Source organism: Tenrec ecaudatus, chromosome 10 (genome assembly GCF_050624435.1).
Source record: "Tenrec ecaudatus isolate mTenEca1 chromosome 10, mTenEca1.hap1, whole genome shotgun sequence".
Taxonomy (NCBI): domain Eukaryota; kingdom Metazoa; phylum Chordata; class Mammalia; order Afrosoricida; family Tenrecidae; genus Tenrec; species Tenrec ecaudatus.
Window position 1 is genome coordinate 92,241,443 of NC_134539.1, and position 15,136 is coordinate 92,256,578.

At 37.6% G+C, this 15,136-nt stretch overlaps 1 protein-coding gene across 4 annotated transcripts in view; it reads left to right on the forward strand.

Annotated features, from left to right (window-relative positions):
* NRG3 (neuregulin 3) overlaps positions 1-15,136 on the forward strand; it is a 1,273,738-nt gene that overhangs the window by 1,194,423 nt on the left and 64,179 nt on the right. For all 4 annotated transcript variants that reach the window (XM_075559154.1, XM_075559155.1, XM_075559156.1 and 1 more), the window contains exon 5: positions 8,776-8,878. In XM_075559154.1, coding sequence (XP_075415269.1) covers positions 8,776-8,878 — 103 coding nt within the window. The remainder of the gene's footprint in view (positions 1-8,775; positions 8,879-15,136) is intronic.

Below are 15,136 nucleotides of genomic sequence, written 5' to 3' on the forward strand. Positions count from 1 at the left end.
GCTGTTGTCGGGTCAGCCCCCAATCATGCAGGGTCCTCGCCCTGCAGACTAAAGCATTGTCCGGTCCCGTGTGACCGCTGGCATTGTGGAGCCCTTGGGGTCTGTTGTTGAAACCACCGTGGATTTCAGTGCCTCCCAACACTGAGGGCCACCCTCCTGTAAAATATGAAATGCTACTCTCTTGTGAGTCACAGAATTTTTAATGACAGTTTTATTAGAAAAATATCATTAGACTTTCTTTCGAAGTCTGTCTTTGTCTGGAAGCGCCCTGAAATTTGTGCTCCATGGACAACACTGCTGGTACTGAATTATGAATGGCGGAGCTTCCTCTCACAGCAGGGCTCAAACCAGCACAGCAAAACAAACTAAATGACAGGTGGGTGGAAGAATGATATACCTTCTTATAAGCTGGTTTATTGGATATTTTCACTCCTCATTTTCTTAAATTCCGCTTGAATTCTAGGTTTCAACATTCCAGGGAACCTGGTTACATGCCTTAGGAAGTTAATAGTAAAATAAACTACCATGACAAAAAATATATAGGGAGATTTATAATCTTACATGTAAGCTTTCATCAATCATGCACTTAGCACTTGTCTTTTATAAACCAAAAATAGGGAATTGAGAGGGAAATTTTAAAAAATGAATAGAGGGAGGAAGAACCGTAATTTACTGAGTTTCTTCTGGTGTATTATATGAATAGTAAAAGATATTTTAAAGAATTCACAATAAATACACTACTTTTTTGGTGAGGCATAGTAGTGTTTTTTTATTTTGTTGCTATTTTTATTCAGGTGAGAAAATTGAGGTTAATTTAATTTAGTAATATAGCTATGATAATTTAATTAGCATAGCTAACATTAAAATAAAGTTGGAAACTAGCGGACTGAGCCAGTGGCTTCTTGCACTGTCCTGTTTTATGTCTGTAACACTCAATCAGTCACAAGTGCCGCCATCTTAATACACTGGGCCTATGTATTTACTGTAGTCTTTGGAGTTCTGATTTCACTCATGATTTAAACTCAGAATTGATTTTTCTCCCTTTCCCCAGCTATGTTTAACTAGCTGCAAATAAGAATAAAAGCACCATGTAGACTTTAAGTGAAAATAATTCAGTTTTGGGTATAGGCTCATTTATTGTAAATGGGTATTATCTCACATTTTCAAACACCTATCTATCTATCTATCTATCTATCTATCTATCTATCTATCTATTTATCTATCTATTTATTGTAGCAGAGGTAGGATGGGATAGATTATTTCTAGCAAGTTCTGTTTATATCCACTGCATTCATCAACCCTCAAGCATTAAATAAAATAGATTTTCTTTTAGAGTAAGCACAACTATTTCTCTGCTTCCAAATTCCAACTGAAAATTTTAATGAGCTTATATATATGGAAGTGTAAATAAAATGAATTTGGAGATCGAATTATGCCAAAACAATGTCTGATGACACATTTTGTATTTTCTTAATTCGAATTCCTTTCCATATTTAAAATCTTAGTCCAGTTTTTCCTGGGCTATATGAGTATCCATTTCATTTATTCAGAAATATGGATAATGTTTCCTGATATTCCAGTGTGAATAAAGACATTAAAAATGAAAACAAACCTTAAGAATAGAGAGAAGAAAGCCCAGTTCTTATAAAATATGGGTTCTCCGTTCATTTCAACAGAAATAAGAACAGAATTTTTAATGCGCTCTGGTGGTCCCGTGGGGTAAATATTGGACTGCAAACTGCAGGGTTGTCAGCTGAAACTCACTAGCCACTCCATGGGAGACAGCTGAGTTTACACTCTCATAAAAAATGCTTAGCCTTGCAAATCCTATGGAGAGTCACTATGAATCTGAATGGACTCAATAGGCGTGGGTTTGGGGGTCATTAAAAAAAACAAAAAGCAAATTTAATACCAATAGGATCTTTAAAGGACAGAGTTAGTTCTGGAGTCTTGAGTCCAAATTCAGCAACCTTCATTGTTGTTAGGCTCATGTTTCTTGGTGTTATTTGGTATACTTTAGAGTTTCTGCATTCCTTGGCCATCCATTCTTTGGTGTTTATCTCACACGGGTGTGTGTTCCCTGTGTGTATGTGCGCAAACATGGTTGCCCATGTTGCTTTTTGGACAGGTCAGAAATCTTTTCTGTTCCTAGGATTTCAAAACTTTCTATGGGGAAAACATTTGAATCCATACAGAGATGATAGTTGAAAGGATGATTTAGTGTGTGGTCTCAAAAAACAAAAGAAAGTAGGTCCAAGAGATCAGGCGTTGTGTGTATAATATCTGATTCAATTTCATTATTTCTGGTATCTACTTTCCTAATTAAAAATCAAGTGTTAAATGACTCTGCCAGTAATGAAATCACAAATCACCAGCTGATGACATGAAAGTCTTTTGGGTATCACTGCAGAACAAGGCTGGGCCAAATATAAAATCAGCATAAACTCATCAGTGTGCTAAGAAGAATACACAGATTGCTGTGGATTGAACTGTACCCCCCAAAAAAACCTGTGTTGTAAATTCTAACGTTTGTGCTGTGGTAATGATACCATTTGAGACTGGGTTGTATTTGTTATGTTAATGAGAAAGGGTACGTATATTATATAACCTAAATCAATCTTTTTGAGATATAAGAGATTAAACAAACAAGTTGAACAAATAGAGATGAGGGAAGAGCTATTCTAGACCCCATGAGGATTCCCAGGAGCAGACTCTCAAAGGCATTTTCCTCCAGAGCCAAGGGAAAGTAAAGACTCTCCCTAGAACAAGCACACACTTAACCTGAATTGACGAAATAAGTTTCTTTATTGTAAGCCACACATGTGTGGTATGTCTGTTTTTGGAGTTCTAGAGAACCAAGACACAGACCGAATGAGTAGATTATATTCCTGGAATCTGGCCAGGTCACTTAACATCACCAGAAAGCCGTGTTTGAGTCAACAGAAAAGAAAGGCAAGATGAACCTTGAGAATTCTAAATACCAATGTTTTATACTGTTTATTTAAAGTCCTGGAAATAAATATATTCACATAACTTTTTCCTTGAATGGACTCTAGGAATATATACTTTAAGACATGCGACCAGGTTTGGAGGTGAAAACCCCGCAGGAAGGGACTGTGGTGTAGAATTTATATAAGCAGGGTCAGAAGCAGATGTCCAACTCAGAAATGCAGATTTGGTTGAAACATCAGAGGTCATTTTATGAATAAGAGAAGAGCTACTAAACCATAAGAGAATCTCGGGGTAAGAATTGCTCTGTTATGTACAATTCAAAGCAAGGGATTTCTACAAAGGCAGAAATTCTTAGAAAAGAAGTACTTTAAAGAAAGCAACATTTAAATTGAGATATGAAAGTTGTGTAGGCATTAAAAAGATTGTATGAGAAAAATAATATTCCACAGAGAGCAAGAGAGAGAGAATGAAATACATCATGCTGGAAGAACAGAAAGAGGAAAGGTTGTTTCTTTCGGTGGTCAGCTAATGCATGGCCTTATGGACTCTATTGAGGAAATTGGATATTATCTTACATCTGATGTGAAATCAGTTATTGTCTTCAAAAATAAAAATATGTAAATCCTTATGTATATATATGTATGTATTAAATATATGCATATTTTCATATGGTGTTTATATATTCATAGGTCTGGACATTTATGTATGCATAAACCAATATTTTAAAAATATATCAATTCATGTGTATATTAAGAACATATACATGTTTTTGATGACAGTAAGACAATAATTGGCTTTACATCCAACATAAGATAATATCCAACTTCCTTAATAAAGTCCACAAGATAATGTTGTGTTTTCCCATAAAGATTTACAGTATTGTGAACAACAGAGACATGGGTGAAGGGAGATAGCAAATGGTGTAAGATATGAAAATAATACATATGTGATGCAATTAGTATATCTGTAAATATACTTTAACCCCTATATAATCTATGATTCTCAACCCTGAGTGTTACTACTGGATACTTCCAACCTCTAGTATCAATATATATGCTTTTAGTTATAAAGATTGCTTTTCAGTGTCTAGAAATTTACATACATGGACTCATGAAACACATATTGTGCATTGTTTGACTTGAATGCATTGGAAGTGAATGAAATAGCACAATTTAGGTGAGGTGCATCTTAGTCCTCAAGGTAAAATCTTAGCTCTTTAATTCTTTAAAGATGCATTCTGCAGCAGATTTGCCCAATGCAAGATGCCATTTGATTTCTTAACTGATGCTGATTAGATGAAATCAACTCACATTATCAAGGGTAATCACTTTTTCTTAATGTCAGTTGATTTAAATGTTGATCATATTCAAGTGCCTTCATGGCAACATATAGACTCATGTTATACTAAAAAACTGGGCACCTTGTCTTAGTTAAGTTGTCTTAATAAAATTAACTATGTGATAGATGTTGATTATGAACCCAAGTAAACTGAAATACTTGAGTCCATTATTTTCTCCATTTATTAATATGTTACTTTTGATTATTCTAGATCCTTGATATATTTGCATGATATCTAGAATCAGCTAAACAATAATATTGAAATTTCAAATACATTCAACTTGCCTAAATACACAACCAATGGCTGACGGAAGCAGCAGTAAAGAGATAAATGGCATATTGTGTTGAGAAAGTATGCTTCACAAGACCTCTTTAAAGTATTGGAACACAAGGATTTCATTCTGAGGACTAAGGTGTACCTGGCCCAAACTATGATATTTCCTACCACCTCATATGCAAGTAAAAGTTGGACACTGATTATGGAAAATTGAAGAAGAATCACAAAAGAATTAAAGTATGGTACTGGTGAAGAATATTAAAAGTACCATGGACAGCGGGAAGAACAGACAAATCTGTTTTGGAAAAAGAACAGCCAGAATGCTCTTTAGAAACATGGGTGGTGAGACCTCATCTAATGTATTTCTGACATGTTATCAGAAGATATCAGTCCCCAGGAAAGGCTATCACGGTTGGTAATGGGGAAGGTCAATGGAAAAGAGAAAGGTTGCAACAAGCTAGATTGACCCAGCTGTGGCTTTAACCTTGGCCTCAGACATAACAATTGTGAGGACACAGCATAGGACCAGCACAGTACTTCATTGTGTTGTACAAAGGCTTGCTGTATTAGGCTGGATTATCCAGAGGAGCTAAACCAGCGAGACTTGTATATGCTGCCCATAGAAATAAGTTCTCCTCAAGAAAGGACTAGTACGGTTTAGAAATAGGTAAGTCCAGTACAGTTCAAGTCAGGGCTTCTCCTGTCTAATGGAAATGGATGAAACAGGATGATGAAGAAGAGATAGTGGGGTGGGGAGGAGGGGCACAGGCTGGTTGAAGCAGAGGTAGTTATAAATAAGAAGTCAACCAATAAATCCACATCGGTAGTCCCCTGCTGGCTCCTGGGGTGGGCAGGTGACCCAATAGGAAATCGAGAAACCAGAAGGAAGAGTCAGCTTCAGCAGAAGGAAAAAGGCCAAAGAGGATTCAAATCCACTTGGTCTCTTTCCCATAAAACCAAGTCCACAGCGAAGGGTGCGTCACAGTTGCTATGATTTGGAACTGACTTGCCGGCACTCAACAACCTCAAACGATAACAATAACTTGCCTGCTGATATCTTCACTGGAATGTATATAATCTATGTGGAGAAATGACATCGGGTTAATATTGAACTTTTATAATATCAGATTATGTTAAAAGTGGCCCTCATTTGGGATGCTTTGTCAGTAAGGCCCAAGGGACAAAACAACTTCCTAATCTAGAAACATGATTTATTTATCTCCATTTATTTATTATTTAAATTCCACAGAATAGTTTCATCGTTTTCAGCTTACTGGCCTTGATAACGATAATATGTGTCAATTTTGTCTGCGTATTTTATAAAATTGATCCTATCACAAATTATATTTTACTGATTTTCCTACTATTTATAACTAGTATTCCTACATTTATGTTTTGTATATTAACCTTGGGTCCTGAACATTTCTAAGCACATTTATTAGCTTATTAGTTATAATACATTTTAAATAAATTTAACCAGCATTTCTGCATAGATAAATTTGTTATTTTGAACAAACTTTACACAAACACACACATGCACACAAACACACACACACACTCAATTTTACTATCTGAATTCTCTTTGGCCTCATTGACTGGCTATTGCTCCTACAATGTTGATGTGGTAGTATTCATACAACTTGGGTGATTTGGGCGGCCTGTCTCAAATGAATTGTTTCAGAAGGCAGGCACAGACGAGAGGCAGAGCATTTATTTAATATGATATTTAAGGAGACAGAGTAGACTTCCAATACAACCTGCTTCCCAAGAAACTAGTTAAAGAGTATTTTAGAAGCAAGGAAAATGGGGGTTTCCAGAAAGAAGCAAAATAAATCAAGTCGGTAGTCCTGGTGGAGGGGATTTTCTTGAGCGATCAATATTATGTCAGACTTGAGACAGGCCATCTGATTCTAGACTATTCCTTTTGCTTGCAGGATCTTCTCTGCATTTCAGTTGCAGTTTTACCCTTGAAAGGGGTAGGTGTTAATTCCTAACTTCTAAAGGAAAATGGAAAAGGTTTTTCAGTTTTAATGAATTGTAACAGGATGGAACAAAACAAATCAAAGTACATGAAGCCCCGAATCTTGCTCGGGTCTGGGGCAGCGTCAGTGAAGGTAGACACCTTTCCTTCTTCCACATTATAGGGGAGACACATTTAGTACTGCATAATAGAGTGTGTGTTTCATAAGTGACCTTTATCAGATTGAAGTTTTTCTCTCCTAATCAATCCTGTTTTTGAGAGGTTTAATAAGGAATGGACGATGGATTTTGTCAAGTACTTTTTCTGCCTCTACAGAGATTTTTAAAGCTTGTTTAAGTGGTTAATTATGTTGAATACTTTGAAAATGTTAGACCAACCTTGTATTCTTTGAAAAAAACTCCACTAGATCCTATGTTCTTGGTATAGATTTCTTAAATTTGCTAAGAATATTGGCATCTTTTTCAATGAAGAATATTTTTCTGTGGTTTTCTTTTTTGCTAGCCTATACAGGTAATTTTTGCCTCATAGAATGAATTGATTAGTTTCTGTTTCCTTTCAATGCTCAGTAATGAGAAGATTCTGAGATGATAGTAGGCAATAGAATCCAGAGTAATTAATATTTGGTAAAAACATAGCACTTTTTCTTATTGAATAATCCTCTATGTTTAATGTAAGAAGTGATTGAACAGTTCCTTTAAAATAAACATTTTTATTCAGAAGATCCAAAATAGACCAATGTGGCATCAAATATGAAAACTATCTCCTCAGGTAATTGTAATTTAGGGAGGGTTTGAGTGGCTTTTGGTTTGTTCCAGGACTCTAAAGTGCGGCCCACACACCCTCAGCACCAAGATCACTTCAGGACTTGTAACAGATGCAAATGTCTCTCCCTACTCTGGAATGTACTAATTAGGAATTCTGGGGAAATGGAGGACAGAATTTTGATCTTCAATAGCTTCCATGGTCACCTCCATGCAACTGAAGTTTAAGAACAACAGCTGTGTACAAATAAGAAGAAGGAAATGGATACAAATGTCTTCAATTTTGGATATTTTATGTTATAAATAGGAAGGATTTCCTGTAAATAGAATTCCGTGGGACATTTATAGTAAGCTTTGCAAGTTAGGGAGAAAAAGGGAAGCTAGAGGCATGAAAAGTAATGGAGGAGGGGTGAGATAGGCAAGAGGGACTGAAGGCATAAATGGATGAGGTTGCTAGTCAATGTTGGATGTCCACCTAAGTAACACAGTCGATAACCCCTGTTGATTTCATCTGCCCGATTATGTAATCTCCTCCACTCTTGAACTGCTCAAGGGCTGGACATGGAGAGCAGTTTATGGGATTAATAATCCTTTTGATAGATGGGACAGGAGGAAACAGAAAAGGCTACAGCGGTTGAATATAGTTAGGGAAAGTGGATTAATGAAACGATGAAAACCTGGTCTCTCTGCTTCTCTAGGGAATGAATTCCAAAGGAGAGTGACTAGAGAGAGTAAGTGCTGGGGTGCCAAGAACCAAGTGTTCTTTATTCGAGGGAAGAATTATTTCATAGACTCATTTCGAAAGTGAGCTGGAAGTGGCAGGGGCTGAGATGTGAAATGCTTATTTTTCAATTATTAGCATGTCTGTGATGACAAGCTAAAAGTTATGACCGTGGCCACGGTGACTGAGGTGTAGTTTTGGTATTTCGTAGATCATGGAGTAGATGAATAAAATTTCTCTGTAGTATTAAAGCTGTCTACCATGAGGAAATTAAATCATTGTCCTTGGAGATAATAGTCAAGGGCCAAATCACAATCAAAACCCATAGAGGCATCAACATCACATTAAAAAACATTCTAAATGATAAGCCATCACTGGCATGAGTATATTCCTACAGAGATGTATTTGTTGCTCTAGCTGATTATTTTAAGCCCAACACAATTTCAAAATGTGTATCTGCCAGAATGTCCTAAAGTCAAAGAATGTCTTTTGATAATTAGATTCATAATTGTGATATTTATGTCTGAGTTCCTTTTTTGTCATTAAGATTTAACATAATATTGTTCTCCTACTGAACTTTGTAAAAGAGATTGAACATTAATAGCTTTCTCATTTCTTTTCCACTCATGGCAGAAAAAAGGGGTTGTTCTTTGAAGAGATCCTATCAGCTCAGAAGCGTAAGGATGGGGATGGTCTCATTGCACCCTGCTAACACTCATTCTAATTCTGTTTTTAAAATTCACAGAGAGTGAAGAAGTTTATCAGAGGCAGGTGCTGTCAATTTCATGCATCGTCTTTGGACTGGTCATCGTGGGCATGTTCTGTGCAGCATTCTACTTCAAAAGCAAGTAAGAGATATATTTTTTTATTTCTTTTCTCCCCAAGCGTTAAAGGTTACTTTTCAGAGGAGGTACTTTATCGTCCAGTTCTGCTCCAAGCAGAGAGATCTAGTGCGTATGGGCCCATGAAACTTCTCCCTATGACTTAGAAGCATTTGCAGACTGTGGTGAGTCTGTGCATCCAGAGGGATGCCCATATGTGTCTCTGTGTGGTTTCATCTTGGATGTACTTAGTCACTGCTCCTCTGGGTGATCACGAATGCTCTGTGTTCCTTGAATTCTAGCTCTTGCAAAATGTCTACAATAAAGCATCAGAGTCTGCATGACACTAACTCCCCAAGTCTTCAGAATAGAAGGGGCAATTCCTGGCAGCCAAATATGACCAATTAGTATCTATATTTTCTAAGGAAACGCAAGAGATAGTAGAGGAGCTGCAGACTCCATCTTTCATTTCACATTATCTGTACGGATGCTCGTAAAGGTTTTAGCTAAATATTTTTTTCAGATCACAAATGTGTATGTAGATTGCTATTATGCCTGATTCCCTTGCCAATAAACAAGATAGAAGCACTTATTTTTGATTAATAAAGGGAATATATTGGATATATTAGAGGGCTTCCCAGATTTCATGAATTATCCTATAATTAAAAATTTCCACAGACCTTTTGGAACCCATATAGACATATACATATACATATGCACACATATATCCTATCTGTGTATATGGCAACATTTTATTGATGGAATTGGCATTACCTGAACTAATAAAAATAAATGCAAATTAAAATATTAAACTGCTTCACTTCTTGTGAGGCATATATAACAAAGCCAAACTAAACCCACTTTCTAGATTCAATTCCAATCATAGCAACACTATGGGAAGTCTTCGCCACAGGTTTTAGAGATTGTGTGTCTCTAGGAAAGCAGTCCCTTTCCTACAATTCTTTCCTATAATTTCCTAATAATTCTTCCATGGATGGGATTGCTCAGTTCAAACCACCCACCTTTCCGATAACAAGCCAACATTTAACCCACTGTACTACCAAAGTGCCTTACGGGATGTGCTGACCTGAAGAAAGTATGCACGCACGATTCTCCTAAAGCGGCTCGCAATTTCAAGCCAATATGCACTGACTTTTCTTGGACTCTATTTTCTGACCCACTTGCTCTTCTGAAAACAGGCGCGTTTCTTGAATTAGTGCATGCTATCTATCAATGCATGCCGATCTTTGAAGAAAACAGTAGTTATACTTTTTAAAGGAACAGAAGTGTGAGCATGAATCTAAAAATGAGAAAAATAGTTTAGTGTAGAATATTTTCGACTATTTGAAGGCTTACCACATTATGAGTATTTTAAGAATTGTACAGAATGCCCAAATATCCCACACTCAGTTTTCCTTTTTATTAGCATCTTACATTAGTATGGAGTGTTTGTTACTGAGAGTGGAGCAAAATTGACACAATAATACTACTGATATTTGTATTTTATTTAGATTTTCTTAGTTTCATTCTTATTTACCTAATGTTAATTTTCTGCTCCAGGCTTCAGTACCAGGATATTATGTCTTGTTCTATTTTTGTGTGCTGAAGCTTCAGTTTCCTGTGTTGACTATGTTAGTGGTGACATCTATTGATTTTTGAGCACTTACTCTTTGTAAACTCACAGGGACAATTCTATGCTTTCCTCTAGGGTCTCTATAAGCCAGGATTGACTCGATGGCAGTGAGTTGGGGCGGTGAGCATAAAAACTTGATCTTTACGCTTTGTCAAAAGGACCCTGGTGATGCAGTTGACTATGTAAACCCTGTGCACCTGATCACAAGGTCAGCAGGTCAAACCCACCAGCTACTCCACAGAAGAAAAATGAGCCTTTCTGTGCCTATAAAGATTTCAGAAGTCCAACTCACTCCCATCAAGTCCATCACAACTCATAAAACTCAGATAGCAGAGGGGCAGTTCTACGCTGGCCCTGAGTTAGAATCACTTCCATGGCAGGAGGGTACTGCCTTGAACATTGGGCTCTTCATGCATTTGTGAGTTACACTCACAACTATTATAGTTATGTATACTTTTAGCATTTTCCATATGATATTGTAATTTATTTCAGAATATTAGTTTGCCAAATCCACATAATAGGACACGGCAGAAGATATCCTTGACATTTAGTAGCTCTATTTTCAAGTACGTGTTCTTCACCATTATACCAAAATTCCTTTGTGGAGTTTTCTTATTAGATGGTGACACTGTTTAGAAGGAATCATGCTCTCCTGCCGCTCACAGCATGGCCCATTCTTTAGGAAGGCCATAAAAACAGTGGCCAAGAGTTCACATGGGAAGGAGGCCTGCTGGTGAGGTCTAGAAAGCTCAGTGGCTCACACCAGATGACCCCCAGGAAAAAACTGAGGCTGCCTGTTCATGTAAAGATTTGCAGTCTCAGAAATCCTGCATAGGATTGATTTGGGTCAGCGTGGACTTGATAACTATGGACACAAATTTAGGGGGATATCTGGATTTGAGGTTCAATCTGCCACCTGATTGTTGTGCTCCATCGGAAACTCTACAACAGAGACTCTTGACTTCAGGTTCTTTTTTATAAAATGTGGCCAAAAATAGTGTACACTTTATAGAGTTCCTTAAGGGTCGAATTGTACAACACTGTAAAGCCCACAGCATAGTGGTTCAAGAGTAAATACTCAATAAAGTCTTGCTGCTATTAACACCCACGGTTTTCTACGCAGGGACTTGGAGGCTGGAGACTAGAAAGCTGTGCACCTACACTGGCACATTAGGGGAATAATCACACCCTGCAGGGCGTTTTAAGAGGCTCCTTGCGAGTGCTGCCTACAAGAAAGAATTTGTGTATCTAACATAAGCAAATTACTACGAAGAAGTAGTTAATCACTAACTTCTAGAGGATAATTTGGAGTTGTACCACACTTAAATGAAAGTCTGATTACGGTAATCAGAGAAATGAAATACTGCTGGAAAACTGGAAGACGGATATCTGGGGAACTGTCGATCTCTCAATTCTATGGGCAGAAGAAGGTGGGCCCTGCAATGAATGTCTCCGCTCAGCACTTGGCTACATTCTAGGATGTGCAGTGTTAAACGTTGGATCATTATGGGGAGTCTTGGACGTGTGGGCCAAGGGAAGAGCAGGAATCCCAATAATATTGGCTTTCTACCTCCTCAGGAAATAAAAATAAATAAGTAAATTTAAAAAATGATAAAGTAACAATAATATCTGAGCCTCATCTCAACTGAAGTAATATTTGTCACCAGATGCTCCTATCTTCTAGGATAATTTCAGGCACTGGCTTTGTTATGTTGTTTTTCTTTTTCTGGAAAAAAAGCAATACTCCATAGCATGCCATATATAAGGCAAAAAGCAGTGTAGATATTGTAACACCTGGATATAGTTTCTTTTTACTAATTCCTGGACTTCTGATTCCTCTATCCAAACTTTGGGGTTATCAAAATACACAGCGTACATCCCTACCTCATCTCACATTCACACAAGTTATCCTTATTGTTGTGAGGTGCCATTGAGTCAGTTCCAACCCATAGTAATCTTATAAACACTGCTTGGTCCTGCAGCCATTTCCCCCACAATTGTCTCTATGCTTGAGCCCATTGTGGCAGCCCAAAGGGTCAACCCATCTCCTTGAGGATGGATTCTCTACCAAACATGATGCCCTTCCCTAGGGACTAGTATTTCCTGACAACATGTCCAAAGTACTTGAGATGAAGCCTTGCCATCCTTACTTCTAAGGAGCTCTCTGGCCTTACTCCTTCCAATACAGATCTGTTTGTCCTTCTAGCAGTCCATGGTACTTTCAATATTCTTTTTCAGCATCACAATTTAGATGCATAGATTTTTTTTCAGTCTTCTTTATTCAGGTCCAACTTTCACATGTATATGAAGCAATTGAAAATACCCTGGCTTGGGTCAGGTGCACCTTAGCCTTCAAAGGAACATCTTGCTTTTTAATGTTATAAAGAGGTCTTGTGTAGCAGATTTAAATAATACAACTCATATTTTGATCTCTTGACTGCTGCTTCTATGAGCACTGACTATGGATCCAAGCAAGACAATATCCTTGACAACTTCAAACTTTTTTCCATTTATCATGATGATACCTATTGGTCCAGTTGTGAGGATTTTGGTCTTCCTTACATCAAGTCATATGGAATCTATACTGAAGGCTTCACTCTTATTTTTAAAATCATTTTATTGGGGACTCATACAACTCTTATCACAATCCATACATACATCAATTGTATAAAGCACATTTGTACATTCGTTACCCTCATCATTATAAAAACATTTGCTCTCCATGTTAGCCCCTGGCATCAGCTCCTCATTTTCCCCCTCCCTCCCTGTTCCCCCTCCCTCATGAACCCTTGATAATTTATAGATTATTGTTTTGTCATATCTTACACTGTCTTATGTCTCCTCTCATTCACTTTTCTGTTGTCCGTCCCCCAGGGAGGAGGTCACATATAGATCCTTATAATTGGTTCCCTCTTTCTACCTCACCCTCATTCCACCCTCCTGGTATCACCACTTTCACCAGTGGTCCTGAAGGGATCATCTGTCCAGGATTCCCTGTTTCCAGTTTCTATCTGTACCAGTGTACATCCTCTGGTCTCCCCGGCTTTGTAAGATAGAATTGGGATCATGATAATGACAGGGAAGGAAGCATAAAGGAAGGTTGTATGTTTCATTGTTGCTACATCGCACCCTGACTGGCTCGTCTCCGCCCCACGACCCTTCCGTAAGGGGATGTCCAATGGCTGCAGATGGAAGGCTGCAATCTTGACCTTCATAAGCAAGTGGTTCCAGTGCTCTTCATTTTCAACAATCAAAGTTGTGTCATTTGTATATCACAGTTTGTTAATAAAACGTCCTCCAATCTTGATGCCATATTCTTCGTCATAAAATCCAGCTTTTATGATTATTTGCTCAACATACAGATTGAATAATCATTTTTAGGGGATCTCCTTAATAATAATAATAATTAAATAATTACGGTGGGAGCATTATCCTTAGTTGAGGTTTACATATATGGGCAGGAGCCCTAGTGGTGCATTGGGCTGTTTACTGCAAAGTCAGTGATTCAAACCTGTCAGTTCCTCTGTGGGAGAACGAGGCTTATGTTAAGATTTAAAAGTCTCAGAAACACAAAAAGACACTAATGTGTTGCCATACGGGGTCGCTGTGAATCAGAATCAGTTCAATTGAAGTGGGAGTGAATACACACATATAAACACACACATTTAGTTCAGCATGGAAGGCTTAATTATTTCAGGAATTTGAGACTTCACCACTTTGAATCTCCAAATAAATTCACTTCAACCTACATCCTATATACTAGCATGTGTAGTCATATCCCCCAAATATCCAGGTCCTAACGAAAAGCCTACATTCTCTTGTTCACCTTTTATTATACTACTTTCTACCATCATTTAAACATTCTCACTTGATTCCTTTCTACAGTTTATCACCCTACCCCAAAAAATAAATCTTTAAACAAAATGTTAATCGAAGAAGCATGGAAAGATGGACAAAAGATGAATCTGAAGTAAAGAAGCAGCTTCTTGAATTTAGCAGAAGCCCCGAGTTCATTGATTCTCTCAATAGCTGAAGGATACACTAGGAAAATGGTCTACTTATCACGCCTAGCAAGTCCTGATGCTTCCCGAAATCACTAAGAGTACTGTTTATTGAGCCTCTCAAATCTGCCTGATATTTTGCTCCTAGGGCCACTCTCACTTCTTTCAGGGCTTCTCATGACTCACAGAGAAGACAGGTGAGGCGGCCTTAGGAATTCGTGGGAGGCTTAAACATGAAGTTCACGCCGGACCATGAAGGGCCTCACTGGACTCTAAACTGGGATGCGGGGCAGGCGGGCGGGATGGGGGAGGTGGGCATGTTCTAGGAGATAAAGCATGGGGAACGCTGTCAGATATTTTGAGGGATATTTTTTCTTTACAAATTGATATTTTCCAGGTTTTACATTTAAAATTAGGGAAAGGACTAATGATATTATTATTACTTTAACTCTTTTTTTTAGAACAATTTATTGGGGCTCATACAATTCTTATCACAGTTCATACATATACATACATCAATTGTATAAAGCACATCTGTACAGTCTTTGCCCTAATCATTTTTTCTCTTTTCTTTTTTTACATTTTATTAGGGACTCATACAACTCTTACCACAATCCATACATATACATACATCAATTGTATAAAGCACAT